Consider the following 23,012-nt stretch of genomic DNA (forward strand, 5'->3'; position numbering starts at 1 on the left):
AAGGTCTAGCCTTGCTTCTCTTTTCTATTATTTTCTAAAGCTGAATATTCATTTAACTGCTGAGAAAAGAAATTTTTGAGACTCTGTATGTGCTAGCACTTCCAAGAATAATGGATACAACAGTTAATCAAAGAGAAAAACCTCTGCTCTTATACTCTAAAAGGAGGAGATGCAAGGAATACTGTATCAAATACCTTCTAAAAATTTTGCACTATTTCAGTCCTTCCTTCAGTTCAATACTGGTAACGAAGCTGGTTCTTTTTGTTTGTTTTTTGATGTTGTTGTCGTTTTTGTAATACATGTGATAATACTGGGTCCTAGAGGATTCTCCACTTTTTTTTGTCCTGATGGAGAAATACAAAATGCCTTGGCTGTTCTGTGACCCAGCCAGCATGAGCATATTTTCCCCAGCAGGCTAGAACATAAGCCTAGGCCACGAACATTCTCTAGGCACTGTTAAAGGTGTTTAGGTTATTGCCCAAAACACTGAAAGAAACTGGCCCCAGCCCTGACCAAACTCTTGAATTCTCTATAAACTCCATAACCTGACCCCTTTGTTTCAGACACACATAGGCAGAACATCCCTTTTTCTCACTGTCTGCCTTGAAATATACTGCAGACCCCTCTGTACCCATTTTCCTAATTAAAGTTTTGGGTAGATCATCCTGACATTTAATGCCTCCTAGTTTGGAATTCTAACGAACCCCAAATGGTATGATTTGGGGACACTCTTCAAACTCTCAGCTATTGCTTCAAGAGCAACTGCAGCTGTGGTCTGGCCAGAAAGAACAGCTAAATATACTGTTAGCTACAGCATGAACAAAATCAGTCACAAAGTATTTGGAAAAAATAGTAGATGCTAACACATAGGTTTTTTTTTTTTTTTTTTTTGACAGGCAGAGTGGACAGTGAGAGAGAGAGACAGAGAGAGAAAGGTCTTCCTTTGCCGTTGGTTCACCCTCCAATGGCCGCCGCTGCAGCCGGCGCACCGCGCTGATCCTGGCAGGAGCCAGGAGCCAGGTGCTTTTCCTGGTCTCCCATGGGGTGCAGGGCCCAAGCACCTGGGCCATCCTCCACTGCACTCCCTGGCCATAGCAGAGAGCTGGCCTGGAAGAGGGGCAACCGGGACAGAATCCGGCGCCCCGACCGGGACTAGAACCCGGTGTGCCGGCGCCGCAAGGTGGAGGATTAGCCTATTGAGCCACGGCGCCGGCTAACACATAGGTTTTATTTAAAAAGAAATCATGACAGTGCTATGACTAATAAATACTTTTCCAGACAACTGGAGTATCTAATTAAAGCTCCCCCATAAAAGGCAATCAGATTTTAAGTTATCAAAAATTAGAGAAAACCAGTTGCATAGGGTAGGATATATTTCTAGAAAGATTTATGGCTTGAGGTTGGCTGTTCTAATGGATGAGGGAGAAGTAAGAACAACAAACAGTTATTAACTCTCACCAAATTCAGAACTAAATGAACTTCATTAATAGAGCAGAGCACTGAGCAGAATCTGCCTCAGCTGAAGTCTGAGAGTTTCAGCCTGGACTCTGCAAAAGTAACTGAAAAGTCCTTCATGAGAATACATACTTTTTTTTTTTTTTTTTTTTTTTTACAGGCAGAGTGGACAGTGAGAGAGAGAGAGAGAGAGAGAGAGAAAGGTCTTCCTTTTGCCGTTGGTTCACCCTCCAATGGCTGCCGCGGCCGGCACGCTGAGGCCGGCGCACCGCGCTGATCCGATGGCAGGAGCCAGGAGCCATGAGCCAGGTGCTTTTCCTGGTCTCCCATAGGGTGCAGGGCCCAAGCACTTGGGCCATCCTCCACTGCACTCCCTGGCCACAGCAGAGAGCTGGCCTGGAAGAGGGGCAACCGGGACAGAATCCGGCGCCCCGACCGGGACTAGAACTCGGTGTGCCGGCGCCGCTAGGCGGAGGATTAGCCTAGTGAGCCGCGGCGCCGGCCCGAGAATACATACTTTACACACTATTTCCAAGATTATTTTCCTGTTCCTATTATTTGCTTTTTGTTTTATTTCTACTTTCTAATTAGAAAAACATCATTGTCATAAAAGGAGAAAACAGTGAAATCTTAGAGTCAAGTTCATTCTAAGCGAGAAGCAGATTAAGAATCTGGTATTCTGAAACCTGACTTTAGAGATTTCTTTCTTCTAATAGATCTTAATTCCTCCAAACCGACAGAAGTGAATTGTCTGGTTTCTCTTTGGCCATGAAGAGACAGACAGCTGAGGATACAACACACATGTGCAGCCCAGACTGCTCTATTGTGGCCTCTGACTGCCCATGGCAGAGCAGGCAAGAAATAGACCTGTGGAATGGGCCACCCAGTGATGGGTGCGAAGTAAGTACATAACAACTGGAGGCCTCAGGAGACTTGCCTGTAAGGTATACCAGAGCTGGACCAACAAGTATAAATTATTGATTCTGATGGCATCTGACTGCTTAAACTTGGAAAGGTTTAAGGCCTTACCACCATTTGCTAACACTTTTATTAGTATAAAGAAAAAAATCAAAAATGACAAAAAAAAATAGGAGATAAAATATATAGTGCCCTAGACTATAGACCATGATTGTCTTACTTAAAAGAAAATGAGGGTACTCTCATTTAATAAAACAGTACTCACCAATATGTACAAGATATGAATAGTCCTTGATAATTGTTTCTGCTCTAAAGGAATCATCCTGATGATCAATTATTACTGAGTCTAAACCGATATCCTTAAACTAAAGCAAAAACAAAAGATTAAAAAGCAGTTTTCCCAAACTTCCACATTTATACTTGTGAGGTGACTGACTGATGAGAGTTTGTACTGTGCTTCTTTATAGAACTTGCAAGCTAAATAAATGTTACTCCTGTTTTTTCCCTCTCATTCAACCCAATTCTTCTCCTTCAAAGCACATACCAAAATTTAAACTACATATTCATGTCTGTTAGGATCCCCCTTCACCTTGGAGCACTATGCTTAAGAGAGTATCTTTAGAATAGCACCTGGCAGCTAGTAGATACTCAATAAATACTTGTTGGATAAGCAATATGGTGAAAAAAATTAGAATTATATGAGAAACCAAGATATTTGTGTTCATTTTCATCTTTCCACTATTGGGTGATGCTGGCAAATTATATAACCTCTCCACCTCAGCCTATCAAACAAAACAAACAAAGCAAAACCAATCCAGTAGCAAATTTTTAGATGTCTCTAAAACAACGTAGCATTGGTGGAGGGTATTTTGGTATCATTAAATCATACTGAAATCATACTTTCCTATGGAAACCTTCCCTTTCCTTTAGCCTTCTGGTCTCTGTACTACTTTGATATTACCCATGGGAGTGGACTCAGACCTCCCTAGGTTCTCCCCTATTGGTTTTAGACTACATGACAAAGGGACAACAGCAAGAAGGAGTGGGAAGAGGGACAAGCAATGTCTCTACTGCTCCTGGCTATATGACTGTATCAGGCAGAGGCTAGTCACTTTTTCTCTTTTAGTAAGTGTTTATTTATTAGAAAGGCAGAGTTACAGAGGGGTATCTTCCATCTACTGGTTCATTCCTCAGATGCCCACAACATCCAGTGTTGGGCCAGGTCAAAGTCAGAAGCCAGGCAGTCCATCCAGGTATAGCACATGGGTGGTAGGGACCCAAGGACATGAATCATTATCTGCTGTCTCATAGGGTACACACTGGCAGGCAGCTGTAACAGAAGTGAAGGCAGGACTAGAACCCACGGACTCCAATATAGGATGTGGGCATCAAAAGGAGAGGCTTACCCTGATGCATTGCAACACCTACCCCAAAGCCAGTCTTCTGCAGCAGAGTAAGCTAATGCTGCAAGAGTCAGAGGAACTCATCAGCTCAGGGTGGTTCTGCCACCCCAGAGGTGGCATGAAAAGCTCCCAGCTGAAAAAGCTCCCAGCTGCCAGAACTCATCTTTAAACCCACATTGTTCCTCCAAGTGTGGGAACCTTGACGACTGCTGAAGGATGTGTTTGGAGACTTCCCAGGAGGAAAGTGAGCCCTGGGAAAGCCAGGGCTCTGTGTAACAGTCCTTCATTATTAGAACCCTGCCAACTAAGGCAGGGCCTCACATAAACAAAGTATCAAGCAAACCCTCAGTGAATAAACTATCTCCCTAACTTCAGTTTCTTTTTTTTTTTTTTTTTTAAGATTTATTTAGTTACTTGAAAGTCAGAGTTACACAGAGAAAAGAGAGGCAGAGAGCGAGAGAGAGAGAGAGAGAGAGAGAGAGGTCTTTCATCCACTGGTTCACTGCCCAATTGGCCACAATGGCCAGAGCTGCGCTGATCTGAAGCCAGGAGTCAGGAGATTCCTCGGGGTCTCCCATGCAGCTGCAGGGACACAAGGACTTAGGCCATCCTCCACTACTTTCCCAGGCCACAGCAGAGAGTTGGATGGGAAGTGGAACAGCCAGGACTTGAACCAGTGCCCATATGGGATACTGGCATTGCAGGCGGTGGCTCCACCAGGTACCAGCCCCTAACTTCAGTTTCAAAAGGATATGGGGGTGGGGGGGAGGCTGGCGCTGTAGTGCAGCAGGTTAACACCCTGGCCTGTGGTGCCAGCATCCCACATGGGCACCAGTTTGAGACCCGGCTGCTCCATTCTGATCCAGCTCTCTGCTGTGGCCTGGGAGGGCAGTGGAAGATGGCCCAGGTCCTTGGGCCCCTGCACCCACGAGGGGGACCCGGAGGAGGCTCCTGGCTCCTTGCTTCAGATCGGCGCAGCTCCAGTGGCTGCGGCCAATTGGGGAGTGAACCATTGGATGGAGGACCTCTCTCTCTCTGCCTCTCCTCTGTGTAACGCTTGACTTTCAAGTAAAATAAATAAATCCTTTTTTTTAAAAAAAAAAAAAAAAAAAAAGGATACCTGGGGGCCGGCGCTGTGGCATAGCAGGTAAAGCTGTCACCTGCAGTGTCAGCATTCCATATTGACGCCGGTTCTAGTCCCAGCTGCTCCACTTCCAATCCAGCTCTCTGCTATGGCCTGGGAAGCCAGTGGAAGATGGCCCAAGTCCTTGGGTCCCTGCACCCATGTGGGAGACCCGGAAGAAGCTTCTGGATCCTAGCTTCGGATTGGCCCAGCTCCGGTGGTTGCGGTCCTCCAAGGAGTGAACCAGCAGATGGAAGACCTTTCTCTCTCTGTCTCTGCCTCTCTAACTCTGCCTTTCAAATACATAAATAAATCTTATAAAAAAAAAAAAAGGATATCTGAACACCATTATAAGTTCAAACATACTGAACCACAGTAGTACAGTCTCTCTAATTCCAATTTACATTCAGGAAATTTGTTTTTATGGTGAAGTTCATTGGGATTCACTTTCATTACCCATGCTTTAAAAAAAAAGTCACATAAAATACTTCCCAGTCCAATACTTTAATGAAACTTATGGCCCAGTTGTTAAGAGAAGACACCCTAGAGCCAGACTGCTGGGGATCCAAACTGTAGATCTGCCATTTACTGTGTGACTTTGGTCCAATTATTTGATCTCTTTCTGGTTCCTCTTCTTTAGAACAGGATAAAACTAGTATCTTTACCACAGAATATTTGTGATGTAAATAAATTAATATAAGATAGGTGCTTAGAAAAGGGCCTGACCCATGAATAACATTTGTTATTTATTATTTTTAAATTTTTTTAAATGTTTTACCTTCTGTTTAGTATATATGACAATGGTGACTACGGAATCTGTTTGGAACCAATCATAGCTGTAAAATATTAAGAAAAGAAAGAATAATTATAACAATGTTGCACATTAACATTTTAAATCATTAAATTTTTAAACACTTACCCTGAGAATTACACTTCTCCAGATTAAACTTTTTTTTAAATAAACAGTAATTTTACCATGTTATGATCTTCATTAGATAGGTCACCATTATTTCTAAATTTAAAATTTTATACTTCCATATATTTGAATAAAAACAAAAATAACACTGATAAGACACTTTTTATAAAGGTTATGCATCTCCTTACTAAAATCTCCTTTAATTAGAGCAATAAGAAAATATTTTTAAGGAGAATGAAGAAATCTGCATTTACTATGTTCATTCCTGCTGTCACAAATCCATTACTATTAAAGATAACTCATTAAGGTTTTTTGATGAGTGGACAGTAAATGTTAAACTAAGTCTTCTGTATTACCATAGCTATTGATCAAACTGATACTGGCTTTACACTTATCACCTACATAAAGGCACTCATAGGTGAACCTAGAGTGGGCATCCCTAACCTCTTAATTTAAAACAGTCTACAAAACAATGTAACAAATATATCAGGATGCTACCGTTAGAATAATAGAGACCAGCAAGGGAAAAAAAGATGGTAAGAATGACAGAGAACACACTTAACTTGAAGGGAATTTGAAGTCATTAACAAAAACATATACTGAATAATGTTAACTGTTTAAGACAGTACTCAATACGTTTTGAAAGATTTCCACTAAAAATTGATGAAAACAAATTAGATATACAAATAATAGAATAGTTAATTCTAGTATGGTCTTATATACAGACAAAAATGCTTCCACAGACTAATAACAGAAAATTGCTTGTGGAATCTATTACAAAACCGGTATTATAAAAATAAAATACTACGGAAATAAGTATTATGTGAATGCAAATAGACAGAATAAATCAAATGGTAGCAGTATACATTTAAAGTTGGGGCGATTATAATTCATTTTGTCACTTTTTTGTGTGTTTCTCTATTTTCCAAGTTTTCTTCCATGAATGTATTTTTTTTTTTTTTTGACAGGCAGAGTGGACAGTGAGAGAGAGAGACAGAGAGAAAGGTCTTCCTTTTGCCATTGGTTCACCCTCCAATGGCTGCCGCGGCGGGCACATCACGCTGATCCGATGGCAGGAGCCAGGTACTTCTCCTGGTCTCCCACGGGGTGCAGGCCCAATCACTTGGGCCATCCTCCACTGCACTCCCTGGCCACAGCAGAGAGCTGGCCTGAAAGAGGGGCAACCACGACAGGAATCCGGCGCCCCGACTGGGACTAGAACCTGGGGTGGCAGCGCCGCGAGGCAGAGGATTAGCCTAGTGAACCGCGGCGCCTGCCCCCATGAATGTATTTTATAATCAGAAAAAAAAATTTTTTAATTTTTTAAAGTGTTAGTGTTTAAAATGGATCAAATTTCAGTTATATGTAAAATTCACATTCATGGATCAACTCATTTTCCAACATCTGATAGATGAGGCACTACTGTTCTTGCATCAAAAAATTATGATTAACAGTAAGCAATAAACCATACTCAGAGCTACTTTTTAAAAAATGTGTGCATTTTTGTGTAGAGCTGATTTAACTTTCTACATAGTGCATACCTTGGAGAACTAGGACCTTCTTTGGCAAGTGTATCTGTCACTCGGCTCTTAGGAAGCATGCCTTCGCAAAGGAAAACATAATTTAAGCTTTAATTCATTTTCATAGCAGTGAAAATTTTTTGGTATCTCAGTTCAATCTTTATGGAAATATTACATACAAACATAACAGGACACAAATCGTAAATGTATTACTCAGTTTTCATAAACCAAAACATACCTTGTATCCAGCACCCACCTTATGGCCCCTAACAACTGACAAGTTCCACCACCCCCCACACACAACCCCTGCAGTTGTTGGAATTATGACATAGAAGGCAGGAAGACCACATCCAGAAATACAAATGTACCACATGGGCCTAAAAGAGCAAACTGTGGCAGCTGATAAACATAAATAAGAGGGGACTTCAAAAAGTTTATGGAATATGCATATTATGGAAAAACTACATATCGATTTAAAAATGTTTTTGCACCTGAATAAACTTATCTTTCAAATCAAGTTTTCTACAAACTTTTGAAGGATGCTTGCATATATTTTCAGTCTTACGGGATCCAGATCACAGTGGTAATGGTGCTTGCCAAATCACTTATAGAGTGCTATATTCCATTATTAAAGCCACTTTTAACTGGGTTTAAATGCAATTTATCCAAAGGAGGTCAACAGTAAAGTGAAGATTCTGGAAGCCATATGTGGTGGCAAAGGAAATGCCCAGTCCATTATTAATTAGTTTATAAACAATGGTCGATTTTGCAGTATCATAGAAGTGTCAATCATCAGATGAAACCAAAGATCAGTCCCTAATTTAATACATTTTTACACTCTCAAACAGCTTTAGGTATCATTAATTGTACAAACCAGTTTATAATATACTCTTCTTGTTAGTTAATAAGGAAGAAGCAGCTCATCTGGCAGTCTAGCTAGTTAGCTGCATTTCTCTAACATTCTTTTGTAAACAAGGGGAAAAACTTCTAAACACATATCAACAGTTCAGGTCTGGTTACCTCAGGCATTTCATCAATCAGTACTATCTGCTACACCCAACTTTTTCTTTGCAGCAGGGGGAGGGGGTGGTAAGCAGGGGGTGGGCAAGTACAGTCCTAACATCAAGTCACAATGAACAGCTGAGGAAGCCAATGCTGCTCAGCCAAGAAAAGATGAGATTATTAATCTATTCAGCATCTACATACAACACTGGAGGTGAGTCACATGCATCAGGGAGCTGGCTTGTTCAGGCTTATTTCTGAGGCTGTAACTCCTAATCACTACATGCCTTCAAGATGACGGCAGGGGGGACATGTGTTTAGGGATGTCATAGAAGGGACTGTTGTTAACAGTAGATTATTGTTAACAGTAGTGACTGGAATAGGAGGCCTAGAAAGTTTTATCCAATTCTCTAGATTTAATATAATAATGACATCTTTCACTTCAAAAAAATATAACTTCCCATACAATTCTGTGAGGCAACACTGTACATAAGCATGCACGACTCTTTTTATTATATATCTATGACTTACCATTTAAGACTTTCTTTTCCTCATGATAGTCTGTACAATGATTTAGAAAAAGAAGTAAGAAACAGTATATAATATCAAAGAGAATATCAGTACATATTATTGATTTAAAGCTAAAAGTCTTTCTTTTTGAAGAGCTTTCTAACCAAGGCTTAAGTAGAAGTGTGGTTGTGTTTTTGGAATTGCAGCTATGGAATGCATAAAATTTGTTCTCTTTTACTAATAAAAAAATTTTTAAAAAGAAAAAGAAGGCTCATAACTATATACCTTTGTTTCATATACGTAGGTTTCGGAGCTAAAGCTGTGGCATGCTGCAATCCCACATGGGCCCTGGTTTGAGTACTGGTTGTTCCACTTCTAATCCAGCTCCCTGTTAATATGCCTGGGAAAGCAGCAGCAAATGGCCCAAGTATTTGTGGACTTGCTACCCACATGGGAGACCCAGATGAAGCCCCTGGCTCCTGGCTTCTGCCTGGCCCAGGCTTGGCCATTGCAGCCATCTGGGGAATGAGCCAGCGAATGGAAGGCCCTTCTCTCTCTCTCTCTCTGCCTCTCCCCCTTTCTCCGTAACTCTGCCTTTCAAATAAATATATAATTTTTTTTTAATTTTTATTTATTTATTTATTTATTTTTGACAGGCAGAGTGGACAGTGAGAGAGAGAGACAGAGAGAAAGGTCTTCCTTTTGCCATTGGTTCACTCTCCAATGGCCGCCGCAGCTGGTGCGCTGCAGAAGGTGCACCACGCTGATCCGATGGCAGGAGCCAGGTACTTACCCTGGTCTCCCATGGGGTGCAGGGCCCCAAGGACTTGGGCCATCCTCCACTGCACTCCCTGGCCACAGCAGAGAGCTGGCCTGGAAGAGGGGCAACAGGGACAGAATCCGGCGCCCCGACTGGGACTAGAACCCGGTGTGCCGGCGCCGCAAGGCGGAGGATTAGCTTAGTGAGCCACGGCGCCGGCCATAAATAAATATTTTTTAAAAAATATGTTAATAATTTTCAATGTTAATAATAATTCTGGAGAATTATTAGGCCATTTCTGCTGAGGTCGGTCTCCCATTCCATGACTTTTCCTTCTTCCTTGGTCACTTTTTTCTAAAATCTTAGTTTCTTTAGAGAGGATATAAACTCCAAGTTTTGTCCAGGTTACAGTCTAAATTAGTCTAAATTAATCAGAATTACATTACACTTTATAAATGAAACATAGATGTAAACAATCCAAAGAAATATTCCTTATTATCTTTCTCTTTTTGGTCAGTACTTAAAGTGATCTTTGTTGCTACAACTTTAAAGTGGCAGAAATGCTGAAAATATGTCCAGACTTTCACATGGATATAGAATGGAATTATTAGTGTTACAACACAGAAAAAAAATTAGTATGTATTTTTTTTTTCAGGATGACAGCCAACCCACAAAGTTATCTTAGTAATTACGTACCTTTCTAGTAACAAGAAACAAAACAAAAAACAAAAACAGAGACTCTCAGCAAGTAGTCAGAGTTTTTAAAATAAAACAGTATTATAAGCTATCACAAGGTAACCGAGTAGAAAAACTGAAAGACATCGCTCATTAAATTGACATCACCTTATTTTATAGAAAAAGAAACTGAAACATTTAAATCAAAGTTCTCAAAACTACGTTCTAACTTTTAATCATCAGAAATTCCATAATTAACTATACTTCATTCAACCTTTGCAAAATAATTATGATTAAGGAGGCCAGGTGACTATCCTAGTTTTCCTCATTTTATGAAAATAATTTTATAGCTGAAAGGGATCCTAACAACATAAGGCAAATTACCCGATCCCCTCATGTAAGAGTGAAAATCAGAGGTCAAGGACTAGAAACCCACAACTGGCAGCATAGCCAAGATTAGATTTTCCTCCTCTGAAACTCAGCCTTTATTTCTTGACATGCCATTGCTAGAGTTAATACTTCCTAAAAATACACAAGACCAAAAACATCACTTAAATTCTCCCTCAACACAAGCTTGATTCATCAACTGCCAGATAGAAATCCAGTTATTATAGCTGGCAAAGGATTATTGCTGTCTATGCTTGCTCACTCACTTTCATCTTCAGTCTTATCTGTCTGGTACTGCAGTTGTGATTATTTGTTTTATATTAGAACAAAGAAAACAGTATTATGATGGTATCCTAAGTAAATTAAAGCTATTTTCAGTGTACAACACAGCTAGTAGCTTCATAAATCTCATTTATTATGTATAATAATTTCTTTTTAATCTAAGAGGCTCCCAAATTTTGAAGAAATATGCTAGGTAATTTTCTTCTAGGGGGAAAATATATTATTTCACACAATTACTTCCTACCTGATGTGAACTTTCTGGATTCTGCTAAATTAGTAATTTGTTCCCTGAGTCTTTTTTTTTTTTTTTTTAAATCCAAGATGTGCCAGTAGAAAGAGGACATCTACTTAGGTGATCTGCATTACTTTGAAAAGCTCCACTAAGATACTTTTGCAAAAGTTATATATTCATTGCTCAAATCTTGATTTAATAATTTCTATATTTTAAACTTTTTTATTCCTCTTATGTTCTTTTTTCTTTTTAAAAAAAGATTTATTCATTCATTTATTCAAAAGCAGAGTAACACACAGAGAGGAACACACACACACAGGGAGAGAGGGAGAGGGAGAGGGAGAGAGAGAGGGGGAGGGGGAGAGAGAGAGAGAGAGACAGATTCCATCCACTGGTTCACTTCCTAAATGGCTGCAAAAGCCAGATCTATGCCAGGCCAGATTCAGGAGCCAAGAATTCTATCCTGGTCTCCCACATTGGTGGAAGAGGCCCAAGTACTTGGACCATCCTCTACTGCCTTTCCAGACTTATTAGTATGGAACTGAATCAGCGGGACTCAAACTGGCATTTCGACATGGAATGCCAGCCTTAAAAGTGGCAGTTTATCCTACTGCACACAACAGTCCTAGAAGCAGTTTACCAGCAGAATTTAAATGTTCAAAGACACACTCTGTAAATTCCCAGGATTAAAAAGCTTTACAAGCACCAGAGTAAATTATTTATTCCAGAGTTTTTTCCACCATTACGCATTTAGTTCATCACAGCATACAATGCATTTTTAGAAGTTCATATTTTCTCCGTAAGTTAGTTATCCTTGTCATTGTTTATTCAATTCTCCAATTTATACTTACTGTCCAATTCCTGTCCTAGCCCCTGAGGGAGTAACGATTCTAACCTTATTTGGAATGAATACGTATATGTGTGTGTGTGTGTGTGTGTGTGTGTGTGTCTTCAAAATTTATCATTCTCTGAAATAAACAAATGCTAATATAAACAAAATATCAATCACCACAGAGCAAGATGCACATTCTGTTCAGTCATGCGTCTGCCCCTCTAATCAGAGACTTCTCATCTCTCATTTTTAATTACCTTTCCTTTAAATCACCCTCACAATGGACCTTACACCAGCAAGAGCAAATCAAGACAGCTAGACTAAAAGAGCAAGTTTGCTTGTCTGGTAAATCTCACGTCATTACATCCCCCTGCCACCCTATCTCCTACAAGTAGCTGTCTTGCTTCTTCCTCTACCAGTTACTCTCTGAGCTATGCTTTGCTCACCTGAAGTGGCCCCCATTCCACTAATGAGGAAACAGAAGGTCCTAGAGCAAAGAACTCTGTCTCTGCAGAGGCTGCACTTCCAGCTGGCAGCCAGTCCACTCAATAGTTACCCAGTCCTTGATCACAATGCTGTGACAGTAAAAGGACTCCTAGAAATTAGAACGCCTCAGCACCCTGTGGATCCTGTTGTCTACCTGTATACCTGGCTCTACAGATGCCACGGTTTGCCTGGGATGAACCAGAGAGCTGTTCACTGTCTACATGCCAGATTAATATGCTTGGGCCACTGTCATCAGTTTTAAGAATGAGACTAATGCATGTAAGAGGGTTTCTCTGTTTCAGCACTACCAAGATTCTGGGCTAGATAATTCTTTGTTGTGGACATCTGTCCTAAGTTTTGTACGTTATTCAGTGGCATCTCTGACCTGCATCCACCAGAATGCCAGTTGTGCCTAGTTTGCTTATGACAACCAAAATGTTCTTCAGCTAATTCTGACTGTCCCCTGAGGAACATAATCAACTCCAGTTAAGGACAACTGGCATACACCAAATGAAAATAAATCATTCAAAAGCACATAACATTAATGAGGTCATTCTCTGCCTTAAAAAAAGCAGGCTCCTAAGATTTCTTCACTTAGTGCGCTTCCAAAATTAAATAACCCTGTAGCCTTTAATCAGGTGTGTTAATCTACAAGCCTTACTGGCGCCGCGGCTCACTAGCCTAATCCTCCGCCTTGCGGCGCCGGCACACCGGGTTCTAGTCCCAGTCGGGGCGCCGGATTCTGTCCCTGTTGCCCCTCTTCCAGGCCAGCTCTCTGCTGTGGCCAGGGAGTGCAGTGGAGGATGGCCCAAGTGCTTGGGCCCTGCACCCCATGGGAGACCAGGATAAGTACCTGGCTCCTGCCATCGGATCAACACGGTGCGCTGGCCGCAGCGGCCATTGGAGGGTGAACCAACGGCAAAGGAAGACCTTTCTCTCTGTCTCTCTCTCTCTCTCTCACTGTCTACTCTGCCTGTCAAAAAATAAAAAATAAAAAAAATTAAAAAAAAAATCTACAAGCCTCAGTAGCTTCACGTTGACAGAGGAAATTAGAGCAGCTCTAAGTCCCTTTCCCACCTCTAATGTTCTGCTAACCTATCGTTCTAAATGCTTTACAGTCATTGAATTCTAGAGACAGGGCATGAAATCTAAAAAAATAAAGTAAGAGGAATTATGATAGAGTAAAAAGAATTAAGAAGAAATATTCCTAGGGCCGGCGCTGTGGCGTAGCAGGTAAAGCTGCCACCTGCAGCACCGGCATCCCATATTGGTGCCGGTTCGTGTCCCAGCTACTCCACTTCCAATCCAGCTCTCTGCTATGGCCTAGGAAAGCAGTAGAAGATGGCCCAAGTCCTTGGGCCCCTGCAGCTGGAAGAAGCTCCTGGCTCCTGGCTTCGGATCGGCACAGCTCTAGCCATTGCAGCCAACTGGGGAGTGAACCAGCGGATGGAAGACCTCTCTCTCTCTGCCTCTCCTTCTCTGTGTAACTCTGACTTTCAAGTAAATAAATAAATTTTAAAAAAAGAAAAAGAAGAAATAGTCCTGAAGCTGAAATATGTCATTAGAAAATATGACTACTTTTTAAAAATATGTTAATTTTAAAAAGTATAATTATGCTCTAGAACAGTGCTGTCCAAAATAAATTTAATGCAAGCCATCGTGTAAATGTAAATTGTCTAATAACCAGATTAACAAAGTAAAAAAAGAAAAAGGTTAAATTAGATTTTTACTTACTATATGCAGAATATTCTCATTTGAACATATAATCAATACAATAATTATAAGACACTTTACATTTTGTTTTTCATACCAAATTCAATGTGGTTTACACTTATAGCAACCATATCTCAACTCGTACTAGGCAATTTTCTTCCTAATTACCCAGACATTTCACCACTGCTACACTAGAAGCCACCAGACAAACTGGGAATTAAGCCCCCAAAACTGTCCACATGTCTGTTCTGGAGCCCACCTGCACTGGTGTATGGCAATCACCTCACATAAAAGACAGTGCCAGATTTCCAATACTGAAAAGAGCTCATGTGTAAACTCCTCTTCAGTATATCTACTTTCTCCTCCTACCCAATTCTGTCAGGATTAGTCTCATCATCCTCTCTTCCCACTTCACCTGGGAGAAGCTCTAAGTATAGGGTGGACACACAAGCTGGTTTGCTAGACAGACATAGTTTACCCCCATTGTTCTAGTTTAATCACTAATAGTCCCCATTAACTCTAAAAAATTGTTCCAGTTTAGACTGGTACATGGTTATCCATCTAATGTTCTCTATGAATAAATCTCACATATAAAAAGTATAGGAAGTAATGTTAATACACCACTTTAATTATCATGGGCATTTCTTATTTCTGAACTAAAAAATCTTTCTCTTTAGCTACTATGTCCCTTTTATACAGTTCTCACATATATCTTATTTGTTTTATAGCAACAGGAAGAAAAATAATCCTATTGATCACCTATCAGACTTGCTGTGCAAGGAACCTTACTCAGGCTACTTCTTAGTAGCATTAATCACTGTACATACCTGGAAACTGATGCTCCCTGGTAGAAACTGTCCCAAAGACTGCACAGCCAATAGGCCATGGACGTAGAGTTCAAACCTAGGTATGCCTGTGCTATTTCCATACTGCTGATCAAGGCTCTTGGCAATAAAGCCTTGAATTACAAAACTCAGTGAAATAATTAATAGATGATTCTGTCTTAACAAATCAATTTCATTGAATTTCAGTGAAAAGGTCAGGAGTTATTCAAAAGAAATGCCTATCATTCCTTAATAGAAAAGGGTTATAGAAAGTATTACTAGAGGCCGGCGCCGCGGCTCAATAGGCTAATCCTCCACCTAGCGGCGCCGGCATACCGGGTTCTAGTCCCGGTCGGGGCGCCGGTTCTGTCCCGGTTGCCCCTCTTCCAGGCCAGCTCTCTGCTGTGGCCCAGGAAGGCAGTGGAGGATGGCCCAAGTGCTTGGGTCCTGCACCCCATGGGAGACCAGGAAAAGCACCTGGCTCCTGCCTTCGGATCAGCGCAGCGCGCCGGCCCCGGCGGCCATTGGAGGGTGAACCAATGGCAAAGGAAGACCTTTCTCTCTGTCTCTCTCTCTCACTATCCACTCTGCCAGTCAAAAAAAAAAAAAAAAAAGAAAGAAAGAAAGAAAGATAAAAAAAGAAAGTATTACTAGAACTCCAATTCCATGTCTAAAATTCTCAATGGCTGCTCTTCTGAAAGCCAATCAAGAACTAATAAGATGACATTGAACAAAACCCAGATTGTAGAGTTCCAGCTCAAAGTAAGAAAAAGAAATGGAATACACTTTAAAAGAAGTTTAAAATAAGACTGGAGTTATCTGTAGCAAAGGAGCATGGATTATGACTTTTCAAAGCAAATAGGGTGAAAAGTTGGGATGGAAAATTCACTATGTAATTTTTATATACTATGATTTCTAAAGTGTGTAAATATTATTATTTGATCAAAATATAAGTTCTAAAAACTAATCTAAAAATCAGTCCTAACCAAATATTAGAGTAATTAAGTAGCTAATCTGCCTATGCAACAAGAGAATATGAAACTAATAAAAACTAAGAAAAGAGTAAAGTGTTCACTTTCACAAATATTTAAGCCTCATATACTATGATTTTCTATACAAAACATGCCAATTTTTAAGGGAATGTTTACATAATGAAGCAAAATCTTTAGAGGGACTAGACCAAGAGGTCAGCAAAAGTGAGAAAAATGTAGTGACTTATTGAATTCTATTTGTTGAAATCCAACTTTAAAAACAAAGGACTATGGGGCTGGCATACCGGGTTAAGCTGCCATTTGCAAAGCTCGTATCCCATATTGGCGCTAGTTCAAGAGCTGGCTACTCCACTTCCAATCCATCTCCCTGCTAGTGTGCCTGAGAAAGCAGCAGAAGATAGCCCAAAGTGCTTGGGCCCTTGCACTCACGTGGGAGACCCAGAAGCTCTAGGCTCCTAGCTTCAGCCTGACCAAGCCCTGGTTGTTGAGGTCATTTGGGGAGTGAACCAGCGGATAGAAGATCTCTCCCTTCCTCCCTCTCTCTATCTCTCTTTAACTCTGCCTTTCAAACATATACTAAATAAATAAATAAATTTAAAAAAAGGACTACATGTGCAATACACATCAATGCTGGTTTAGCACCAGCTCCCCTCACCTTTTGAAATGGTGGGTTTAACTGCCATTCTTCCAACCAGGCATTCTTTCAGCATGGATTCATAATTAACCCAACGATGAACCTAGCAGGGGAGAAGAATGCAATGCTGAATGTAACTCCATGGATCCTCTCACTTTATTATGATCAAAACTACATCCTAAACCACTCTGAACACACACCTCAAAACTAAGAAACAGATTCAATTAATCAAGGGAGTGACAAAAAGGCAGCAAAGACAGGGATTGTTTATACAGTATTCTCAAAGTTTGTCTACGGGCTCCTGGAGGTTTCTCAGGTTTTGGGTATCCATGAGGGAGGTCTCCATTAGCTTCATGAAAATATTAAGATGTTGTGTGCCCTTGTCACTGTTTTCAAATTTGCACTGGTGCTACAACAATAGTGGTGGGTAAAATGTTGTTATCTTAGTACTAATTAAGGCAGGAGACCTAAACTGTATTAGTGATCATTATATTTTTACCACCAGATTCTGGGGAGGAGGGGTGCTGATATTTCAGAATATCCTTTCTTCATGAATTAAAAAAATCATTCATTTACCTAAATCTGGACCCTTGAGTACTCATGTTTTTTTTTATATTCAATGTGACAAACCAGAAAGTTCTCAAAACTCATCTATTATAAAGTATGATAGTTGCCCTGAGGACACTTAAATAGCTGTTTGATCTGCAAATCAAAATGGGCTTTTTTTCATGAAAGGCCATTTATACAAGAAAGAATGCCTAATAAACAAAGCATTTATTCAGACTTGGGTATTTAACAGACATCTTCTTGAAAAATAAACAAAGACTGTCACTTCAAGGAAGAAAACTGACAAAACTCATAGCCAGATACCACTGGTGGGAATTAAATTTAAATAACCTTCGTTTAGGGCACTTTCTCAATTTGCATTAAAAAGCCCAAAAATATGTTTCTCTTTCACTCAGATATTCTGGAACATATCTGGAAAAATATTGGAAATAATTCAAGTAACCAATTATACAAAAACAAGTAAAGGAAGATAATATTATTCAATACAAAAGTACATAATCATTAAAATAATCAGGTCAAATAATATTGATAACAGCATCTCTATGTTTTAGTAAATAAATATTGATTATAATAACATATCAAAAGGTACATATACTTAGAAATTGGCACTTATTTACAAATATAAACACAAAGGGTATTTACCAAGCATTTATGGAGCATCCATTAGTGTCTACAGCACTACCTTTGCCATTGGTCTTTTCAGCCTGAGATTGGGTACAATTTAAACAGATAAAACAGAAAGACAGTCAAAGAGAGAAAGATATGAGGTTTGTCAATCATGGAGGTGGTGAAAAATGACAGGTACTTCAGTTTGCTTAAAGTAAGATGCAATTAAGAATATCTGCCCTCATCTATACTTTTTAGGGCCTCAAATGCCAAGATAAAACCTGTAAATGGTGAGCCACTGAGAACTGAATAGCAAGGTACTAAGACAACTGAGTTTAAGAATATGAATCTACCTGTCATGTTATTTAAATTAGCACTAAAGGCAAAGTTAGTTGGACAGCTTTACAAGGACAGGACTAGAGAGGGTGCTGATGGCTTAAACTAAGGCACTGGGAAAAGAAAAAATTGTTTAAAGATAGAGCAAAGAAATGGCCAGATACTGGGGCATAATGACAGAAAGCAAAGATTCTCAGTGGTTTCATGTCTATTAACAGAAACAGGAAACAGGAGAAAAGAAGATGAGTTGATATTATCTGAGAGCACACTGAGTTGAAGTGCCACCATGTTATCAAAGTGACCATCAGGCAGCTGGAAATACAAGAAAAGGGATCATGGGGCCAGCATGGTGGTGCAGAGGGTTAAACCGCTGCTTGCAGTGCTGGCATCCCAAAAGGACGCTGGTTCGCATCCTGGCTGTTCCACTGCCAATCCAGCTCCCTGTTAATGGCTTGAGAAAGCAATGGAAAATGGGCCAAATATGCGTTGGCCATTGCAGCCATTTGGGGAGTGAACCAGCAGATACAAGATCTTTCTCTCTCTCTCTCTCTCTCTCTTCCTCCTAATTCAGCCTTTCAAATAAATAAATGTCTCATAAAAAAAAAAAGAGGTCAGCAGTGAGATCAAAACAGGAGGCAAAGAAAATGACATTAATATTCTTCGTACAACTCAAATTCTGGGTATAAGTAAATTCTCACATGGAAAGATGCAACAAGCTGCACTGTAGTTTCTAGAATACAAATGTTCATTTCCATGGTGGTAGAAACTCATAAATAATTTAAACTTCACTAATCTATTTAAAGCCAAAGGGAATGAAGAAATTTGGTGACCAAAACACTATTTTAACTGCTAAATATATCAATTATAACAATATAACAATAAAAAATACAACAGTTCTTGTGACTTCTCTAAAATAAGGTTTCTTTAAATAAGGTACATATCACCTCATAACACTGAGAAATATAAGCAAGTCTAGATCTTACTGAAAATGTTTCTTGTGCATCAAGAAGTTATAAGGCAGATAAGATAAAACTGTGGCAGATCAGGTTTTAGACAAATATCCCTAACCATTTCTTTCTTTTTTTTTCCTAAAGATTTATTTATTTATTTGAAAGTCAGAGTTACACAGAGAGAGCAGAGGCAGAGAGAGAGAGAGAGAGAGAGAGAGAGAGTCTTCCATCTGCTGGTTCAGTCCCCAGTTGGCTGCAATGGCCAGAGCTGCCATAGCAGAGCTGGTTTGGAAGAGGTGCCAGGACTCAAACCCGAGCCATAAGGGATGCCAGCATTGCAGGCAGTGGCTTTACCCACTAAGCCACAGCACCAGCCCCTCCTAATTGCTTCTACTGAGCTTGTATTGCTAGATAATAATACCACCAAATCACAATAGAGACTTGTCTTAAAGCAGCAATAAGAAGCTCCCAAGAACAATGCTATCAAACCTGATTTCTCTCCAATCCAGGAAGAACAGTAATAGTAAACTAGATTCTGCCAGACAAGTAGGTGCATTTAGATACTTTAAATATAAAACAAATTATATTTCTGTCACCTGGTCAAAAAAAGCCTAAGATGGAAGAGAACAAGAGACCAGAGATCAAGTTATATTTGATCAGAAAAAACCTTATACAATCTGCTTCAGGTATCTGCAGTGATAAAAACCCACAATATGGTTAATCAACATTCAAATATAAAAAAAAAAACACAAACTTTTTGAGACAAAGGCACATTTCTATCCTTCTAAAGACTGCCCTCTCAGTAAATTGATATTAATTAATATATTCGGTATGGTTTTAAATACTGTAAGAACTAATGCTTCTTTTTAGTAAATAAAAGGGGAAACGTGAGATACTAATACAGAATTTCTACTATCACTTGAGAAAAAATAAATTTTTTAATCATTAATCAACCTCATCTAACTTTTTACTTGAAAGGCAGATTCTGTATATTGAGGCAAGTTGAATACATAATAATCTCCAAATGAGAAAAGATTAACAGTAAAAAGGCTTACATGATTTGTTAAAAGTGATTTAATATGTCTTCCAAAGTTCCTTCTTCTAATCTAACTAATCTAATCTAATTCTAGCCAGTCAAATCCCATAACACATCAGAAAGATCACTCACCCAGACCAAGAGGGATTTTTTGCAAATCAATCAATGTGATACATCACATTAACAAACTGAAGAACAAAAACCACATGGTTATCTCAAAAGATGCAGAGAACACATCCATTAAAAATACAACCCCCTTTCATGATGGAAACTCTAAGCAAACTAGGTATAGAATGAATATTCCTCAACACAATCAATTGACAGCATCGATTGAGTGGGGAAAAGTTGGAAGCATTCCCACTGAGATCTAGAACCAGACAAGGATGTCCACTCTCACCACTGCTATTCAATATAGTCCTGGAAGTTTTAGCCAGAGTCATTAGGCAAGAAAAAGAAATCAAAGGGATATACATTGGGAAGGAAGAAGTCAAACTATCCCTACGTGCAAAGACACGATTCTATATATAGGGGATCCAAAAGACTCCAATAAGAGACTACTGGAACTCATAGAAGTGTTTGGTAAGGTAGCAGGCTATAAAATCAGTACACAAAAAGCAACAGCCTTTGTATACACAGACAATGACATGGCTGAGAAAGACTTTCTAGGATCAATCCCATTCATAATAACTGCAAAAAAAAAAAAAATCAAATACCTTAAAATAAATTTAACCAAGGATGTCAAAGAACTCTATGATGAGAATTACAAAATATTAAAGAAAGAAATAGAGGAAGATACAAAAAATGGGAAAATCTTCCATGTTCATGGATTAGAAGGATCAATAGCATCAAAAAGTTCATACTTCCAAAGCAATTTATAGATTCAATGTGATACCAATCAAAATAATAAGGACATTCTTCTCATAGGAAAAATGATGTTGAAATTCATATGGAAACAAAGGAGGCCTTGAATGGCTAAAGCAATCTTCTACAACAAAAATAAAGCTGGAGGCATCACAATACCAGATTTCAAGATATACTTCAGGGCAGTTATAATCAAAACAGCCTGGTACTGGTACAAAAACAGATGGATAGACCAACAGAATAGAACAGAAACTGCAGAAATCAACCCTACAGCCATCTTATATTTGATAAAGGAGCTAAAATCAATCCCTGGAGCAAGGACAGTCTCTTCAACAAATGGTGCTAGCAAAACTGTATTTCCACATGCAGAAGTATAAAGCAAGACCCCTATCTTACAGCTTACACAAAAATCCACTCAAAATGGATTAAAGATCTAAATCTATGACTCAACACCATCAGATTATTAGAGAATGTTGAGGAAACCCTGCAAGAAACTGGCATAGGCAAAGACTTCTTGGAAAAGACCCCAGAGACACAAGCAATCAAAGCTAAAATTAACAAATGGGATTACATCAAATTGAGAAGCTTCTGGACTGTAAAAGCAGCACTCAGAAATGAAAAGTCAACTTAGAGAAAGGGAGAAATTATTTGCAAACTAGAAACTGATAAAGGATTAATAACCAGAATATATGAAAATCAAGAAACTCAACAACAAAACAAAAAAAACCACTGAAGAAATGGGCAAAGAACTTAAACAGACATTTTTCAAAAGAAGAAATTCAAATCACCTACAGACACATGAAAAAATGCTCAGGATCACTAGCCATCAGGGAAATGTTAAATCAACACCACAATCAGGTTTCACTTCACTCCACTTAGAATGGCTCTCATACAGAAATCAACAAACAACAAATGCTGGTGAGGATGTGGGGAAAAAGGTACCTAATCCACTGTTGGTGGGAATGTAAACTGGTACAGCCACCGTGTAAGCAGTATGGAGATACCTCAGAAATCTAAACACAGACCTACCATATGACCCAGCCATCCCACACCTGGGAATTTATCCAAGGGAAAATGAAATCAGCATATGAAAGAGTTATCTGCACCCCCATGTGTATTATAGCTCAATTCACAACAGCTAAGAATGGATCAAACCAAATGCCCTTCAACTGAAGACTAGACAAAGAAATTATGGGATATGTACACTATGGAATACTACACAGCAATAAAAAATGAAATCTGGTCATTTACAACAAAATGCATGAAAATAGAAAACAGCATACTAGTGAAATAAACTAGTCCCAAAGGGACAAATATCACAAGTACTCCCTGACCTGTGATAACTAACAGAGCACCTAAAAGGCAATCTTTTAGAAGTGAAATTGATACTTTGAGAAGCAATGACTTGAACAGCCCTTGTCTTAAGAGTTTTTTTCATACTATTTGTTGAACTCTTTAATTAGCATAGAATTAACTATATGTGCATAAAGTTGAATGAAAATAGATCTCAGTAAAAAATAAGAGTGGGAATAAGAGAGGAAGGAGGAAGAGACAGGAATTGGGAGTATAGGTTGGAGGGTGGCATGGTGGGAAGAATCAGTATGTTCCTAAAGTTGTAATTATTCAGTGTATGAAGTTTGTAACTGTAAAGCTGTATGGTTCTACATACATTCCTATGGACTTACTTCTAAGGATACAGTTTAAAAACTTGCCATGGGACCCCCAATCCCATGGGTAGTAAAAATACTATCTTAAGTGTTAAAGTGATCATATGAATAGGATTAATCATATGGATAGGATTATTATTAAGTTTGGTAATAATAGAATTAAACAGTAGTGAATGTTCCAACATGGGAAGCAGTCCACACAGCAGATTCACAGAATGACAACCCCTTTAAATAATACTCTGACCTCAGAATCAGCCCTTAAGGCATTCTGGTCTGGCTGAAAAGCCCACAAGTGCATTTCAGGCACAGAAAGCCAAGACACTGA

The 23,012-nt window shown here is 39.4% G+C and overlaps 1 protein-coding gene across 6 annotated transcripts in view; it reads right to left on the minus strand.

Annotated features, from left to right (window-relative positions):
* The window catches only part of CYB5R4 (cytochrome b5 reductase 4), a 183,825-nt gene that overhangs the window by 111,310 nt on the left and 49,503 nt on the right, over positions 1-23,012 (minus strand). For 4 of the 6 annotated variants that reach the window (XM_008263160.4, XM_008263159.4, XM_070073823.1 and 1 more), the window contains exons 4-8: positions 16,686-16,767; positions 8,869-8,898; positions 7,357-7,417; positions 5,678-5,735; positions 2,639-2,732 (exon numbers count right to left, since the gene is read on the minus strand). In XM_008263160.4, the coding sequence (XP_008261382.1) occupies positions 2,639-2,732; positions 5,678-5,735; positions 7,357-7,417; positions 8,869-8,898; positions 16,686-16,767 (325 nt within the window). The remainder of the gene's footprint in view (positions 1-2,638; positions 2,733-5,677; positions 5,736-7,356; positions 7,418-8,868; positions 8,899-16,685; positions 16,768-23,012) is intronic. The other 2 variants (XM_070073824.1, XM_070073822.1) reach the window with 1 other exon arrangement.

The sequence above is a fragment of the Oryctolagus cuniculus genome, chromosome 5, assembly GCF_964237555.1.
Source record: "Oryctolagus cuniculus chromosome 5, mOryCun1.1, whole genome shotgun sequence".
In the NCBI taxonomy this organism is placed as follows: domain Eukaryota; kingdom Metazoa; phylum Chordata; class Mammalia; order Lagomorpha; family Leporidae; genus Oryctolagus; species Oryctolagus cuniculus.